General features: G+C 38.2%; 1 protein-coding gene across 17 annotated transcripts in view; it reads right to left on the bottom strand.

The window, feature by feature from the left end:
• The window catches only part of LOC134223425 (serine/threonine-protein kinase MARK2-like), a 448,377-nt gene that overhangs the window by 67,539 nt on the left and 362,717 nt on the right, over nucleotides 1–18,121 (bottom strand). For 8 of the 17 annotated variants that reach the window (XM_062702579.1, XM_062702562.1, XM_062702563.1 and 5 more), the window contains exons 7-12: nucleotides 15,173–15,285; nucleotides 4,357–4,537; nucleotides 3,636–3,879; nucleotides 3,413–3,540; nucleotides 3,149–3,326; nucleotides 1,967–2,119 (exon numbers count right to left, since the gene is read on the bottom strand). In XM_062702579.1, the coding sequence (XP_062558563.1) occupies nucleotides 1,967–2,119; nucleotides 3,149–3,326; nucleotides 3,413–3,540; nucleotides 3,636–3,879; nucleotides 4,357–4,537; nucleotides 15,173–15,285 (997 nt within the window). The remainder of the gene's footprint in view (nucleotides 1–1,966; nucleotides 2,120–3,148; nucleotides 3,327–3,412; nucleotides 3,541–3,635; nucleotides 3,880–4,356; nucleotides 4,538–15,172; nucleotides 15,286–18,121) is intronic. The other 9 variants (XM_062702572.1, XM_062702573.1, XM_062702567.1 and 6 more) reach the window with 3 other exon arrangements.

Raw genomic sequence — 18,121 nt, 5'->3', positions numbered from 1 at the left:
AAAAATCTTTGAAATAAAATATTTTCCTCTGAAAATTCTTTGGAATCTCCTTGGAAAATTCTTCGAAATCTCTTCGGGAAATTGTTTCGAGAATTCTACGGAATTGTCTCGAAAAATTATTGGACACATCTTAGGAAAGTTTTTATGAATTTTCTTGGGAAAATGTTTGGAATTTCATCGGAAAATTCTCTAAAAAGCAAAATTTTCCGGAATTTCCTAAGAAAAATATTTGGTATTTCCTCGGAAAATTCTTAAAAACTTCCAAAGAAAACTCTTTGAAAATTCCTCGAATTTTTTTTTTCTCAGGAATTATTCGGAACTTTCTCGGAAAATTCTTTGGAATGGAAAATTTGTCGAAAAATCAGGAAAATTCTTTGAAACTCCTTGGAAAAATTTCTCGGAAAATTCGTTGGAGTTTCTTCAGAAAATTCTTTGTTACCTTCTCTGGAAAATGTTCAAAATTCCCTCCAGAATTCTTCGGAAGTTTCTCGGCAAATTTTCGAAAAATCCTTGGGATTTCCCTCGGAAAAAGTTAACGGATTTTTTTCCGGAAATAGTTCACAATCTTCTTGGAAAAAATTCCCCGGTTTTTTTATATTCTTTGGGAAATTGTTCGGCTTTTCCTCGGAATTTTTTCCTGAAATTTTTTTTGTAGTTTTCGCAGGAAATTCTTCAGAATTTTCTCAAGAAAATTTTAAAGAATAAAATTTTCTCAAAGAAATCTTTGTAATTAGCGCAAGAAAAATCATTTAAATTTGGATTTTTTTTTAATTTGTCGGAAAATTTATCGGGACTGCAATGGAAAGTAATTCAAACTTTTTAAAAGAAATTCTTCCATGATTGCGGAGTTTCCATGAAAAATCTTCGGAATTTGCAGGAGAAATAATTCACAGTTTTCACTTTTATAAAAAATAACCGTTACATTTGCATATAGGCATTATACAATTCAAATACAAACTCTTCAACTACTCTTTTTGATTTGCATAAAGATTTCAATAGTATCAACAGCTATATTATGACTAAAATATCTTGAAATTTTGCAAACCATTTTACAAGCGCTAAGCATCAGTCGTGCGTATTGCGAGACACACTACTAGAAAGATATTCTCTGCATAGAAGATTCAACTGACATTCTTAAATTGATCCGAAATATTGTCTTCCTCTGGAACATTACCACCATTCAAACTCTATTCTACTACGGAACAAAAACTGGATTTAAATTATGCCAATTTCAATAGAAAGCAATTGCTCCAAAGCAAATTTTTAAAAAAGAAAAAAATAGCCGATAAAAAAAGTCAGTATTTTACTTTTCTACGTTTCGGCTGACTATAGATGATCTTTTTCAAGATTGTTACATTACAAGTTAAAAATTTAAATAAACGTCAGTCTAAGATCCTTTGCTAAACATTTTCAAAATTCACAGTTCAAATACTGCTTTTTTGTAATAAAAAAAAGACGCATGTCCTAATTCTACTAGCAATTTTTTGAAGCTCAAAATTATTTATATTTACAAATGGAACTACTACAAACTTAACATATGTGAAAAATCAATTCGGGCTGAACTAAAAAGAGAACGATTTTTCAACTAAAATAAATGAAAATCAAAGGGGATGGCGTTTGTTTACACAGTGAACGATGAACAACAGACTGGACAGTATAATGAAGGTGGTGTCTACTGATAGAAATATTTTCAGAAAAGGTGACTAAAAGAAAAATGTTTACAGAAATACTATGTAAAAGTGAACGAGGATACAGGTGTGACCTAGTGTCGTCGAGAGAACCTCAAACGGAAACCAAAACGTGAACGAAAAAGAGCAACACTAAACCAAAGAGAAAAAAAAAACTAGAAACAAAAAGAGTGTGAGATAGATAAGAAAGAGTGATCGTGGGACACTCGCGCCGGTCGCCGACCTATGTATGAACACGGTTGGTTGGTGGCTGGCCGCGATCGAGCAAGCAAATGTACCTTTGACGGAGGGGATCGGTTGTGGCGGCGCTGTTGGCACTACTGTCGGCCGACGGTCCCGGGCTCGATACGGACGCACTCTTCACGTGACCTTTGCCACCGCCCGCCCCGGCCGAGCTGCCGCGGGTGAATTCCGGAATCGGACCAATGAAGCTGTGTTTGGGTGGTGGTGTTTTTTTTTTTTGTTATTGGCGCGTAATGGTGTTGCGTGTGATTGATGATGCGTGTTGTGGTTGTTTTGTTGACGATGCGACAATTTTGGGTTTGTGGTCGAATTTTTTTTAGCGGAGCGTGGCAAAGTTCGTGAATCAGAGGCGGTGGCGTCATTTGAGGAGGGGCGGTTCAAATCGAAGGAAGGTGATGGTTTTACGCGAGTAACATGGTTTCGGTTTTTAATGAGGGTTAGGTCATTTCGATTAATAGAAAAAGAGATAAAAAGGGGAGAGAAAAAAGAGAAAATCGATTGGATACATTCGGTCGTCATTATTATACATCGTAGTTGGTGATTAGCAAGTTACTTGTCTCTATTGGCAAAACAAAAGCGACAATATTAGGATCTGAGCGTATGTTGTTATGGGTAAAATGCTTATAAATCAAGTCCGATGGGTACTACACAATAATTTTGAATATTTCAAATGAGAAAACGATATGGGTAACATCAATGTCTGAAGAAATCACTGGCTAAATGATAATAAGGGGGCTACTCTTTGTACAGCGCAATAGCGGAATGGAAACCAAAGACGAAAATGCAATTATTATTTTTCCTGTAAATAATTTAACGCACCCTGGATAATGCTTAGACAATCAGATTAGCGTAACATGAAAGATAAAAGTCTCGGAACTATTTGAATTGAAAACTAGTCTAACAATATACTATTCTATTCCAAAAGGTAAGAAAATTACGTTCAATGTTTTGTTGTTTGGTATTCTATAAACAACACGCAGAATGCAAATAAAATCACTTTACTAATTTGGAACCTAAAGGAGACCCGAACATCTTGAGAATTTATTAAAAGCAAAAGAAAATCCCCTAGCAATATGTGGCCAATTAATTGGTTTTCGATAACTCTTGAATGGTTATGATGAGCAGAAGGGCGCTATAACTATAGTAGAGCTAAATCTAAGTAAAAAGTAAACCTAATCGCAATATAGGAAAATCTCTCGCCAAGGAGCAATACGTACGTGTTATCCGTGGTGGCGTTTGTCTTTTCCGTCGAGGACGTCTTCTCGTACAGCGTCGTGGACCGCCTTGGCATCATGCCGCCGGCACTGGGCCCAACCGTCCGGTTGCCGTTGCTGGGGTCGAACTTGCCCGTGGTCGTACTGGTGGTACGCGGTTTCGCCGGGCTCGAGATCGATGCTGGAGTTGGAAAAGCGGGGGAGGTTTCGTTATTCGTTGATCTAATTATCGCGAATTCGAATTCTTCAATATACCCGAATACTTACAATTATCTGCCGATGTGATTGGTTTGGTTATGCTCGACGCCGGCCTCTGGTTTTGTGCGGCTAATCTGGCCGTGTTCTCCTTCATGGTGGCTGAGTCTATGGTGTTCTGTCGTTTGAAATTACTGCTACTACGCAAATGAAAAAAAAATGTCAATCAGTATTAAATAGTTACTGGTGTTAGGCATCATTTAATTTTCAGCCATCAAACCCTCCCGCCACTTACACTGACGTCCGTTCCGAGGTGCCACTGCTGGCCCCCGAGCTGTGATTATTACTGCTGGCGGAGTTGTTGACCGCTGCGGCACCGGGCCCACTGGCCGCCGATGCACCGGCTGCTGCCGAGTTGGTACCGGTGGCGTTGTTGCCACCGACACCACCTCCGCCGCCGCCACCACCCCCGGCGGCTGCCGCGGCTGCGGCCACTGCTGCTGTCGGTCCGACACCTGTAATGAAGCGTTGGAAAATTTCTAAATTTTTCCCGATTATACTATCATGCCCGGTGCAGCTATTGGGAGAAGTGGTTAGTAACTAGGGTTCAAATTTTAAATTTCTTTCGCTTGAGGATAGGGATTTGGGGCGCGGGAGTGTGTTAGCTGGGAGTGTTGTTATGTTACAGCAGGGGAGTTTTGAACGACCTACGAACGTGCCACCATGCGGCGCACGTCACGGTCTCAAACAACCCTTTTGCTTCGAAAGTGTCACCTTTTTTGTTGCCGCGAGAACGCTCGCGAGGTGTTTCGCTGTTTGCCGATTGTTTTTTTTTAGGATTAGTAAATAGGGGGGTTTAGTGTTAGCAACAGTGTAAATGTACTTGTCTACCGCTACGTCATCCCATATGTATGTGTATCTTGTTGTGGTAAGCGAATCCAAATGGGCGGGTGAAGTGGGGAATCCGTAGCATCGGAGGCATCGTACCGCTTCCTTTGCTGGATGGAAGTACTTACGTAAGGTTTCACCGCCACTGGAGGCCCGTCTGCTAGGTTTTGTGCTCGATGCCGATATACTTCGATGCACACCTCGGTGCGTGGGACTTTGCACTTGGGGGTTGCCAGCGGCGGCACCCTCATTGCCGGCGATATTACGTAGCGACAGAGACGATCCGGACCGGGACCCGTCGGACTCGGGCTGTTTTATCATCATTTTTTTTTCATTTCATGTGATGTAACGGTGTGGGATGTAGAGAAAATAAATTGTATTAGTTTTCTTCGGAATAGACCAGTTGATCCCGATGTAGGGATAAATCGAACTAAGAGTAAGCTTATTTATAAGCGACTATAACTGAACAAAAAGTTGTTGAACGATTAAACATTTGGAGCATTTTACTTGTGAGGGAAATAGAAAGGTTTACTAACATAAAAGCAAAAGTTTAAAATATTGACCTTTCCCGTTAAAAATAGTATCTGGTTTATTGCCCCAGTGGATTCTCTGGCTTATTTAAGGGCAACTTTTCCGAGGAACACATTTTTTTTAACACTCTAACTATTTAAAAAAAAATTGAAAACAAAAACCGAAAACGAGCTGCACGTGTTAACCGGCCTGAAAAATTTACCCGATGTTCGTTCAAAGTCGGGCAAACGTAAGGCTAATCTTGAAAAAAAAAACACCACTTTTTATTTTTTAATATTTAATGGCGTAAAAAAATGGGAACTTTGGGAAAGTTGACCGTGAATAAAATAAAGAATCGATTGAGCAAAATGACGACAAAGATCAATTGTTAATTTAGGCATCACCGTTGTGATGAATCATGCTCACCCGAGCAAGAGCGACGACCTTGATAACAGAATAAACTAGCCATCTTTCTTCTTCCTTCTTCCTCCTCCCTTCTTTATTCTTTCTTCTCCCGTCTTCCTTCTTTCTTCTTCCTCTTTCCTTTTTCTTTCTTCCTTCTTTTTTACTTATTCCTTCTACCTTCTTCACTTCTCACTTCTAACTTCTCTTTCCTAATGACCCTGTTTCACTACAATACAAATGATAAAACCACCGTTGATAACAGGTTGAACTCGCTTGTTACTTCACTGAAACTCTATCCAACTGATGAAGTTCCATACTTCATCAGATACGAAATGTAAGCTTTACTGACGTGAATCGTATATTTGTCCCATATGCATAGGAAACCCAGCAAAGATGGGACAGATATGCGATTCACGGCAGTTTAGTTCCGAAACAAAATCAAAAATAGTCCATATTTCATCCCATAATATGAGACCAAAAAGGAAGCTTTTTTCGGTTCAAGGGAGAATCTATTTTCGTTGGAGCTAGCTTTAGATTTAGATCGATAATCATGCCTTTTAGAAGAAATTTCTATTTACATATTTTCAATGCTTGTTACGATGATACTTTTATGCCCAGGGAAGTCGAGACAGTTTCCAATCCGAAAATCACAAACCGACACCGGGAATCGAACCCAGTCACCCTCAGCATGGTCTTGCTTTGTAACCGCGCGTCTTACCGCACGGCTAAGGAGGGCCACGCTGATTTAATGTATGTATTAGGTTACTTATTCCACGTAAGCTATTGGCAGTCTAATATTGCATGAAGAAGAAGAAACAGAAAAGATTATAATGTTTGAAAAAAATTACACGGGTTGGCATACGTAGAAAATTTTGAAACTCTTTTTAAAAATTCTAAAAGCAATTTAAAAAAAAACGGTTAGCAGTACGGGGTCGGAGATTTGTTATATTGTATAATAACCACATCATTTCGATTTAAAATTTTATTTAGCGATATTGCACTTTATACACAGTACAAGAAATTTCCAACCCTGCACTGCTAACCGTTTCTAATCAAATTGCTTCTAGCATTTTTAAAAAAAGTTTAAAACTTCTCTTAGTATGCATCTCCGCGCAATTTTTTTTCGAATATCATCTTTATGCTTCTTCTTTTCCATGCAACGTTTGTTTGGCAATTCCCTTCTGCATTTGTGATGACACGAAAAGGCCAGGTTATGAAAGAAGCAAACCAACTGTTTACGGCAATCGAAGTAAGCGAAAAATGGTTATCACTCTCCAGACCAAGATGAATACACTACTAGGTGCTCCAATCTGCCAAGTTTATGGAAGAGAAAAAGGCGGGGATGAAAAATTCATTTTCAGTGCAAAACGAAAACAAACCGGCTGGCTCTCCCACACGGAAGAAATAAACTACCCAATAGTGAGTTTAATTCACCCAACCTCGAACATCCGTACGGGAAGCCAAAATTGAGTAAGTAGGGTCGAAGTAGTTTGCCTTTACTCCCATGTTAAAAAAGTACCCAACGGAAAATTTAGTGACCCAAATTTAAGTTTAATTCACTCAATTTCGACCTCAGGTAATAAAACTCAAAATTGGCTTCCCGTATTGAACTGGCGTCGTTGGATTGTTTGGATCTTTTGTTTTTGACAACAAAAGAAAGAGTGGATGAAAGCGAAGAGAAAAAATAACTCAAAAGTGAGTTTAAAAGTACTCAATTTAGGTACTTTTTTTCTTCCGTGCATACTAAAATCCAAGATGGCTGAATCGTGAATTTAGCAGATTGGAACACCTAGTGGTGTATTCATCTTGCTCCAGACTGTATCTCCCCGAAAATTTTCATGAGGGAGCAACCTCAGCATCCAGAAGATCTGGTTTTTGGAGCCCGTATTATAATGATGGCAAATTCGAATATTGCCATACGAGAGCCACAGTCGCTTGATTGAGCTTAACCCCCTGAGGGTGAGTAGAGATGTTTTCCGCATTAAGTAAATATGATTGGGGCAGTAACAAGCCTGGATGTAAAAAGGTTTGATTTTCTGAAAATGGCCGATTTTGATGCCTCTGTTCCCAGTTCCCAGAGTGGCCAATAGCCCCAGAATTAGAAGTCATGATTTTCTTTGTATCCGAAAATTCTGCTATTTTATATCAGTTTTGGCATGGTTTTTAATTTTTTTGATAACAACATTTTCTCCTAAGATGCTAAATATTAATAAATCATCAATTTTGCTACTTCCGGGAAACTAACTAAAGGGCCTCGAAACTGTCCTTAGGGATGATTCAAATATGACGTCCACTACTTTTTGGGATTTCTAGACCCGCTCCCCCCTCTGTCGCGCTTTTTTGTATACCTAGTACATGTACTGTCACAAAATCTTAGACCCCCTGAAACTTGTGACATCATTTTTGAACGACCCCTTAGGATGACCAATATTCTCAAAATCATAACTGAACATTAAGTTTATTCTTGTTTAACACAATGCTGAATGCTTCTGAAACCATTTTGCGGTGGTTTGTGAAATGATTTTGATACTTTTGTAGGCTCCTTCAAAGGCCACGGAACTGTCCCCAGGATGATCAATATCTCCAAAATCGTAATTAAATTGTAAATCTGTTTTTCTTGTTTTGCGAAATACTTAAGCTATACTCACTTTGCATTGCCTTGGGTTTTTTTTTACCTTCCTCGTACACTAAGTAAGGGTTATATATTCACTCTAAAACAAACTTTTTCAGGGTGTCTACCTATCTGTAAAAAATTTTCCAGGTGCTTTACATTAATTTCCAGGAAAAACAAACGAGCAACAAAATAATCAATTCAAAAAAGCGAAAAATCTTTATATAAGAAACTATTGGTGGCCTACCGCTTTTTTCATAAATTACTGTAAAAAATTTTTAGGAAATACCTCCAGGAATTCCTTCGCAAGTTCATCTAGAAATTGTTTCAATAAATCGAAATTCGAAAATTCATCCAATGTCTTTGAGAATTCTTTTAGAAAACTTATTTAAAAATACCTTCGGAAACTTCTTTAGGAATTCCTTTGGATTTTAATTTGGCAATTCCTCTGAAGGAACACGGTATACATAATCAAGAAAGGCTAATAATAAAAGTAACAATTCAAGAGTATCGTGATTACTATCGTTTTATGGACGAGTGAAAAAGAAAGCCGAATGAACTAATGGAGCGTTGGCTTGCTGCGTATCGTAAATGCCTTGTTTATGTATGCCGTGCTAAAAAATTGTCTCGGAAAATTATTTGGGATTATCTTCTGGAATTTCTTTAGAGCTTTCTACGAAAATGCCTTCAAAAAACATTTAGGAATTCCTTTGTAAATTCCTTTACGAGTTCTTTCAGAAATTCCACAGAATTCAGTGATTATCTAAATAGGCGATTTTTTTCCTAAATGATTTTGGCGAATATAATCAGTGGAGGCCGATAAAAACTGAAATTCGGGATCGTAAGTGGGTTGACCACAGCTAAACATCGCACAAGAGACAAAGCAGCCTTTTGGCACCACTCGGGATGTACCCATTATTTAAAAGTAAGTTGATCAATCGTTTCTTTGCTAGATCCTTGTCTGCGATGATCATAGCTGGATTGATCGACGAGTATGCTTTGGCGATTAAATGGGTCGTATGAATAAAAAATAGCAAGTTCTAGTTTACTACAATTTGAGTAGTGAATGTCATTTGTGGAACATATTCGAAAAAAATAAATGAGATATTACTACACTACACATTTCAAACATACTGCTATGATACATGTAGTGTTATGATAATTCCAGATTTTCCAGATTTTTCCAGATATTACCCCTGTTTTTATAGAAGGGGACTTCTGACCTGAGACCCAATTGACTAACTCATTTCGAAGCTTTAAGGTGATTTTTATTTTTTTCGTTGGGTTAACCTCCCCAGGACGACTTGTTTTACGCAGGTTTAACGTACGAATTTGGGTTTTTCACTGGATCCTGCCAAAATTGGTATAGATATAACTAAATAAGCGTTGAAATATTTTTCTCGGATGTCCTAGGCCGTCCAAACCGTTCTGGACTACATATCCTTGAATGTATTAGGAAATATGTCTAGAAACAAAATGTCCAAAGCTAAGGTATTTGTCCAAAAATATCCCTAAGATCAAAAAACATAAAATGATCGGGTTTCGAATAAACGTGAACTATTCCAGTGTCTCCAAAACGTTCTGGAGCTCAGAACATGCGATCTATCCGTTCAACCAAATCCTGAACAATGTATTCGTGTATTGTTGAGCATTCCAGCTTCCAAGTTCAACGAGCCGATAGAATTTCACTTATTACTTCTACAAGCTACTACAGGCCTACTACAGCAAGCCATGACTCGGCCTCTTCTGGTCAGATCCCACACGCACCCACGGAGAGCTGCTGTCATAACAATTCGGCTATTTGGGGCCACACATTTTGGCGATCCCGCCAGATTTGTTGGATCCTGACGCTGATTTCAAAAGGTGAGTTGAATTTAATTGTTAATGTGCTAATGTGTTAAAATATTTGATGATTAAGAAAACACAAGGCAATGGGTTTGTATTGCTACAAAGCGCGTCTGGAAGAACGCTGCAAAATGGATTGTGGTTTGAATAATCATAAAGGGGGTGTTTCAAGACCGCTGCAAAATGGATTGTGATTTGGGAAATCACAAAGCGTGCCTGGAAGACCGCTGGAAAATGGATTGTGGTTTGGGAAATCACAAAGCGCGTCTAGAGGACCGCTGGAATGTGGCTTGGAATATCACAAAGCGCGTCTGGAAGACCACTGGAAAATGGATTGTGATTAGGAAAATCACAAAACGTGTTTCGAAGACCGCTGGAAAATGGATTGTGGTTTGGAAAATCACAAAGCGTGTCTGGAAGACCGCTGGAAAATGAATTGTGGTATGGAAAATCACAAAGCGCATCTGGAAGACCAGAGGAAAATGCATTGTGTTTTGGAAAATCACAAAGCGCGTCTGGAAGACCGCTGGAAAATGGATTGTAATTTGGAAAATCACAAAGCGTGTCTGGAAGACCGCTGGAAAATGGATTGTGGTTTGGAAAATCTCAAAGCGTGTCTGGAAGACCGCTGGAAAATGGATTGTGGTTTGGAAAATCACAAAGCGCGTCTGGAAGACCGCTGGAAAATGGATTGTGGTTTGGAAATGATATCTTTGCGAAATTTTAGGTAAATATCATATCCTAGGCCAGATGTTCCCAAACTACTTGTACATGCGACCCACCTAGCAGAATCGCATATTGCTTGCGACCCTCCCACATTGGCTTTTAGAATTTGGATAAAAATGAGTTCGCGTTAGATTGAACAAACCATTATGAATTGCTTCATATCCCATCATTATATTACATTAAATGGATTGGAAATGATTTGGAATTCGAACGGATTTAGATAGGATTTGGATTAGATTTTGGTTGGATTTGGATTTGATTGGGATGGATTTGAATTGGATATGGATTGGATCTGGAATGGATTTGAAACGGATTTGGATTAGATTTTGGATGGATTTGGATTGGATTTGGACTGGATTTGGATTGGATTTGATTTAGATTTGGATTAGAATTGCATTTGATTGAATTTGGATTTAGAACGGATTTAGATAGGATTTGGATCGGATTTGCATTAGATTTTGATTGGATTGGATTTGGAATGGATGTGGAACGGATTTGGATTGAATATGGAATGGATTTGGATTGGATTAGGATTGGATGTTAATTGGATTGGATTTTAATTGGAATTGGATTTAATGTGGCTTGGATTTTTATTGGAATTGGATTGAATTTGGATTGGATTTGAATTGTTTGGATTTTATTGTATTTGACAAAATCTCAAAATTTATTGTTCCTTATTCACTACATAGATCCTAATCTAATGGCTGTGATAGATTTTTTGGACAAAATAGGGACAAAAGTATGAATCAAGATTCGTCTTTCGCAACCCATCATTGATATGTTGAAGGTCAGCTTGCTGGTATTACTATATATGAAGCTGATAGTTGGATTTAATGGACGGTATAAGATATTTAGATTATTGCTACAATATAAAATGTTTCTTGTGAGATCAATACCATAACACTAGGTACCAATTTAGTTTAACATTTAAATGATACATTTCGTTGTTCTGCGTTTGGAAACCACGATGATCCGACAAGTTTATTTTGGAGTTCAGTTTTCAAAGGAAATTATTGGTTTCTCAAAAGCAATATGTTCATCTTCGTCTCGCGTAAATACTTTTTTAAAAAAAAATCATTGCGTTCTATGTTAGAGAATTTTTTTTGCCTTTTTCAATGAGAGAAGGAAAGAAATGTGGGGTTTTGAGTAAGTTACCATTCACGTGTGATTATACATTAACACCTCAGCGTGTCGATCAGTGCGCAGCAAGCCATGACTCGGCATCTTCTGGTCAGACCTCCGTGGCGTGCACGAGCACCCACGGAGAGCTGCTGTCATAACAATTCGATCCGGCCATTTGGGGCCACACAGAAGTCGTATTGTTTGATGTAACTGTTTGACTCAAGATCATTTTGGAGGACCTCGGGCATCTACTGTTCGGAAATTAGGATCATATGCTTTTTGTACGAGGACATTGCAAAAATTGATCTGGAAGATACCTTAGGTTGTATTTGAGAGCGTTTTGAAATACCTTGAGCATCTCGTGTTCTTGAAAATTGATCACTGTCTCAACGATCAGGATGACCTAACTTGATTAAGTGTTTTGTTGGGGTATTGGGGTTTATGGGGTATAGAATCCAAAGAATTCAGATTCATCTACATGCTCTCAGAAGCGCACCCGAGCAGCACAAGTTGGGCAAAAATCGTTGCAGCAACTTCATTGTGACTAAATCTGGTCATATTTGAGTTGCAGTAACCTATGTGGAACATGTGTGCTGCTAGACAGGGTTTGGATTTCTCACTCACTCACGCTTCAACAGATTTCTCCACCATCCATTTTATCCGGAGAAATTACAGTGCGATAAACTCCGACACAAGCGATGGAGCGAAAATGGTTATCCTTCTTCGCATGTTTCGCGAAAATTATATGCCCCTCAGTTTCCTCTCCAAACTGATTACATCAAACGATGCGCCACGATTATTATTTAAACAAGTTGTTTCTCCTTCAAAAATGTTAATGCTAGCTCGAAAATATGGAAGAATATAATCATTTTATCGACTAGTCATCGTTATTAGCACAGATCTATTAAAAAAATGAATATTCAAATTTCAAAACAAAGCAACATTCCCATCATGACTGCTAGTAAAGTGACAGGTGACCGGGGCCCCTCAAAACATTTTCATTTGGTCTCTTGAAAATGAAAATGCAACTGTTTTCGCTTTCATATGACGATCACGAAAACTACCAGTACTGATTAGGTTCAATACAGCAGTTTTTCTTTTTGCTTTCAATCAGTTTGTGTGATAGCGTAATTATAGAGGGTGCCCTAAACAGTTTAAAATAGTTTTGGATTCGAATCCCATCACATCACGCTCTACATTTCTGTGAATATGCTTATAATAATTATCTATAGAAATTACGAGAAGCAGAATTTGGAGGCGCAAAATTATATTATCCGACAAGCCGGCGCTCGTGAGTTTATCACCCATTGCTCTATCCGGATAAATTATTGTGTGAGAATACTTGCTCACCAGGATACTATGAAAGGAATGCACTCCGCTTTTTGGATTAATCCTGTTTTTTTATTCATATGACTATATGAGTGAGAATTCAAAACCCTGCAGAAGCGAAATCTTTCCAAAGTTTTGGATAGGTCAAACTTGACCTCCAATATTTTTCCTGTGAATCCGACATCCTGATGAACAGTTGTGCTAAAGAAAATGGGGATCTCTCTTCTGTGATTTTTCACAGCCAGTCTAATATATGCTTGCTCAAAAATTTCAGTCAAATTTAATTGAATATCCAACATTAATTCGTTTGTTCGGCTTAGCTGCAATTGCAGACGTCGTTGAATTTTCAAAACTTTTTGTTGTGTACTTTTGTGAGAAAACCAGCAAATCAACTTTTCGCGGCACTGGCATTGAGGGAAAAATAGTTATCTCTCAACAGGCCTTTTTTATTTCCCTCAAAACGATTTCTCGATCAAAAACGATTTTTCAAAATCTGCGTGAGTGAGCAACCTCTGGTCGTGAGAATGAGTGAGCATTACGATCCCTGCCTTTTAAATCTAACGAAAAAGGCACTACCACCACTAGGTGAATTAATGTGGGTTTATTTAAACGACTTATTTTGAAGCTTCGGTAGGCTCAAGGGCCTCGGAACGGTCCCAACTGTGACCAGTATCCTCAGAATCATAATTGGAAGTCATGATTCACATTGTTTCCAGAATGCTACAGTTTAATATCATTTTGCAAGGGTTTACAATTTATCTGAAAATGACTGATTTAGACGTTTCCAGAGGCTACCACAAGGGCCTCGGAAAATTCACGAGGATGGATAATATCCCAAAAATCATTTCGTGATTGTAATTTTCGGTTGATGATACCACACAGATGATGTCAATGAGAACAATCACGAACGACAAATTTTCCAATGGCCAATTCATAAATTGTTGCAGATTTGAATTTAAATCCTAACGGTAGTGGAAGAAATTCGTTATTCGCACACTCGACTGGGTGGGATGTTGTGTCATCCCCTCACTTGATAATTACATATTGAACTGGGACCTTGTTGTGCATGGCACCCGTTTTGAACGGGGTGCTTTTGGAAACGCTAGTGCAGGCTTGTCCTTAAGTTCAATTCGAGTTTATTTCGGAAAATGAGACATACCGAAAATAACAAACGTTCTGGAGCCACGTGCCATGTTTTTACTTTTTACCCTCTTCCGCCCATGGTGTCTGCATCGAATTGTTTCAACAACTAAAAGCAGTCGAGTCAAGTAAGAGACAATGAAGACGGCCTTACTGTTGAGGTCGAAATACGTATCTGTCAAGATACAATTAAGTGGTGGAATTCAATGGGATTGTATAAACTCGTCTTATGACAAGTGAACTAAAAGCAATATTTGGCACATCTTCGTAACTAGCTGTCGAAGTTTGATAGTTGATATCAAACATATGTTTACCATTCATATTAGTAATGGGATAGGATAACTATCGATCTATAGACGGTGAGTTAGATTCTTGTTCTAGTCAAGGATATTTTCGGGTGGGGAACATCCTCAACTCCCTGGCCATAGTGTATCCACTGTACTTACCTTATATGTTACATATCTATGGAAAAGGGCGCAGACAAACCTTCCAATTAATAATTATTGACTTGTTTGAACCTACTTATTTAGGATGGTTAGTTAAGATAAAATAGTTGTATATCAATATGTGGCCTATTTGTTTCTCTTAAAGATTCTGATTTTATTACAACTCCATAGTTGGATGTCTTATCACAGACACAGACCTCTTTCTGGCCCGTATCAAATATAAATTGCTCAAACAAATGACAATCGTTCAACTGCTACACTAAAATAAAACCAAACAAATCACGTTAGTTCTAATTTCAAATAAATAATATCTACTGGTTACACTACATACAGATTGGTGCGTTTCAGCGTTCAAAAGCACAATGTGATGCCCGTTACGGTGGTGATCTTGTGCTACAAACCCGAAAGATGATTGAATGACCATGAGTGCGCGCAGATGACGGTAACTCAAGTTGGTTCAGTTCGTCCCGGAACTTGTTTGGAAACTCGAAATATGATCTCAGCCAACTCAATTCGGATTTGGACTTTTGGGAAATTTTGACTTTCAAATTACAGGCCAACAATTCTCGAAGACTACCAACAACGGATTTGAAATTAGAACTAATAATTTAACAACGAAAAAAAATACAAAATGTGAACTAAAAAATTAAAACACTCAACAACTGAAAAAAGAAATCGATAATGTGATACAGAAAATTCGACAAAATACACACAAATTACACACGCATTAAAATCTGATTTCTTATTGATTTGTGAACCGTATTTTGCATACTAGAGAGATGGACAAGAGAGAGAGAGAATAAAACTTACGTCCGTGCTTTTTCTTCCGAGTAGCAGATAAGTGGCGAAAACATCATCGTACCGGGTGAATGTCAATGATTCTTCTATGTCTTGCCTATTATAGCCCATCGCTACTAACGCTTCTGTACTCGCCAATCGGAACCACCATACCGGGGAGGGAAAACGGTCACAACGGCCATCCAACGGAGTCGGCGTCGGTTTTGCAGATGGGGAGGACGCGTTGATCAGGGGGGCCACCGATATACAGTTTACGTTTTCAGATTGGTGATGATTCAGATTTTGGTTTTCCCGCCGTTTCATGACGATATGGTTACGATACGATGGTGATTGGTGGTATTAGTGGTTGGTGGTGGTGGTGGTTGTGGTTGTGACGAAAATAAGATAAAAAGAAAAAAGAATAAAAATAAACACATTTTAGAAAGATGTCTCCTCGGCTTATCAATTTTCGATCGGTATCAACATTGAACAACAAACGAGCATTCAACATGAAATATAACGAACGAAACCGCTCAATGAGATTTGATTATATATAATTAAAAGTAATTTTAGATTACGGATGCATTCATATACAATATGGAATATACTTAATTTAAAAAAGATTATTAGGTTAGTATCGTGCTGGAATGGTTTTTGCTAGCGATGATCCTGCCTGAGCGACCAGAGAACCTACCAAAATGGGTCCCATAATGGAAAACGGGGTTGCGAACTTTCAAATCCATGAAAAACATTTTTTTAGCTACCTAATCAGAAAGAAATTTTCTAACACATCAGGAGAAGAAGATTTTTTGTTGACCCTAAGGTGTTAAAAATTCATACTTTGACCGTCTTTCCCAACACCCAAATTTCTAATTGAGTTTTTTTGTGAGCCATATGATTCCTTCCATAAATATGCTAACATTGAATGGTAGTTGATAGAAAATTAGAGTTTACCCGGCGAAGCTATCGGCATTTTACATTTGCAGTCTGACTAAAAGACACTTGCGTAAAATGTCAATTACTTCGCCTGCGTTCAGCATTGGAATGTATATTAAATTGTGTAGGAACTGTGTGGGTTTCATAGTTCTTAAACATAAATAAGACTAGTTAGGTTCAAAATACAAATCTCCGATATTCCTTCATATTTTTTCCTAAACCGATTTGAATGGAATAAGAAGGCACCCCATCGAAAAAATTTGAAACAGTTTGTTTTGAGTCACTTTAATGTTAAACCAAACTGACATATAGCTGGTTTTTAAGTTTGCCTGCACAAATCGAGAATGATATTAAAACAATCTATTCGATTTATAAAATGTATTTATTTCCTACGTTTTTGCACTTCAAATCCACAAGTTCTGATAAATAGTCGTTATCGATAGATGAAACAAACTTATTTTGATCGGAGCTATCTCGATTACCTTTTATACTGGTTGACAGTAGAAAGGTATTCGTGATGCTCATGTACCGCATTTGTAGTTCACGACGGCAGAAATCGACTGGTGACTGGCGATATACGAATAATTGGAACAATTCCGAGATTTTTTGGTTACAAAACGAGGTGAAATACGGGGTTCGTCGCTTGTGAATTTTTCTCAACGTTGAAGTCAATTTCAGGTTTCATGTTCGTGTAGAAGCGAAAATACTAAGTTATTTCGTCAATCTGACATGTTTGTGTTCTAATAAGTGTATAGGTAGGATTATTTGAAATGCGCTCAAAAAATCAGAACTAAAACGAGTTAGAATCTTCGGCCCTGGGATAGCAATTTCAATGCACTAGCTTGCTAAACAAAATTCAAATGCACAGTTTAACAGCCGAGAAGGATTCTGCGGCATATCTTACTGTGTCTTCAAAACAGAATGTTCATATCCTGGGAAGAACAAAGGTTGATAACTAAAAAGTTGTGTTCAATCAAAGAGATTTATAATTCCAAATATTTCAATCATGAAAAGCCATTGCAGCTCAATAATAGAGCGCTTTGTATCTTCACTGGCTTAATAACCGGACGTTGCCCGACTAGATTGATTTGAAAAACATTATTCAGGTTCAGATAATGTCGTTTCTGTAACATGGAACGTGAGAATCTTCTTTATAGTTGTGGTGCGCTAGACAAGTGCAGATCTAAATTGGACTGCAAATCCTGGAAATGCAGTGGGTTTAATAAACTCATTGTTACCAGACTGAGAAGAGACGCTTTCTAATTTGTTCTCTTGACAAATGGGGCCTTCAAGATGCGAATATTAAGAGAGTTTTGCCAAAAAAAAAGGCGAGCCAATTTGAACATATTGAACCTTTAGTTATCTGAATTACTGCTTCATAATATCACGCTTTAGGAGGAGGTACGGGCATTGAAGGAAATGACCAATTTCTTACATTCTGTCACCGAATTAGTAAGTAGGGATGTATTTCTGTGATTAACTTAAGTGATACATTTTTATATCCAACAGCTTTGTCGCTGGATTTTATTAACTCAAATATGCCCGGAAGGGCCTAGAAACCACCAGAGTTGGATTTAATTGACCAAACAAAATCCAGTAGTTCCTTCAAGCGATTTTGGATTTTCCATGATTTGTTCACTAGGTCACGATCAATAGATTTTCTATCATTTCCTCACTAGGTCCGAAATGGATTTCAAGATTCGATCAACTCACTTGAAAGCTGGAATTCATAGACTCAACTCGCTCCAGTGGTGGCTCCAAATTATTGGCAAACCCACCCCAGAGATGTACTTGTCTGGATTCAAAAACATGATAAGGTCTGTTAAAAGATCATTGTAAGCCTACTTTCAAGAGGCTCGAAAGTCTTCTATCAAGAGGCTAGGAAGTCTCATTTCAAAAGGCTCGGAAGCCTCCTTTCAAGAGCCTCAAAAGCCTCCTTTCTAGAGCCTCGGAAGGCTTTTTTTTCAAGAGACTAGGAAGCCTTCTTTCATGAGGATCGGACGACTCCTTTTATGAGGGCCTTTCATGATGCTCGGAAGCCTTCTT

The sequence above is a fragment of the Armigeres subalbatus genome, chromosome 3, assembly GCF_024139115.2.
Source record: "Armigeres subalbatus isolate Guangzhou_Male chromosome 3, GZ_Asu_2, whole genome shotgun sequence".
Taxonomy (NCBI): domain Eukaryota; kingdom Metazoa; phylum Arthropoda; class Insecta; order Diptera; family Culicidae; genus Armigeres; species Armigeres subalbatus.
This window is presented reverse-complemented; position numbering and strand designations above follow the sequence as displayed.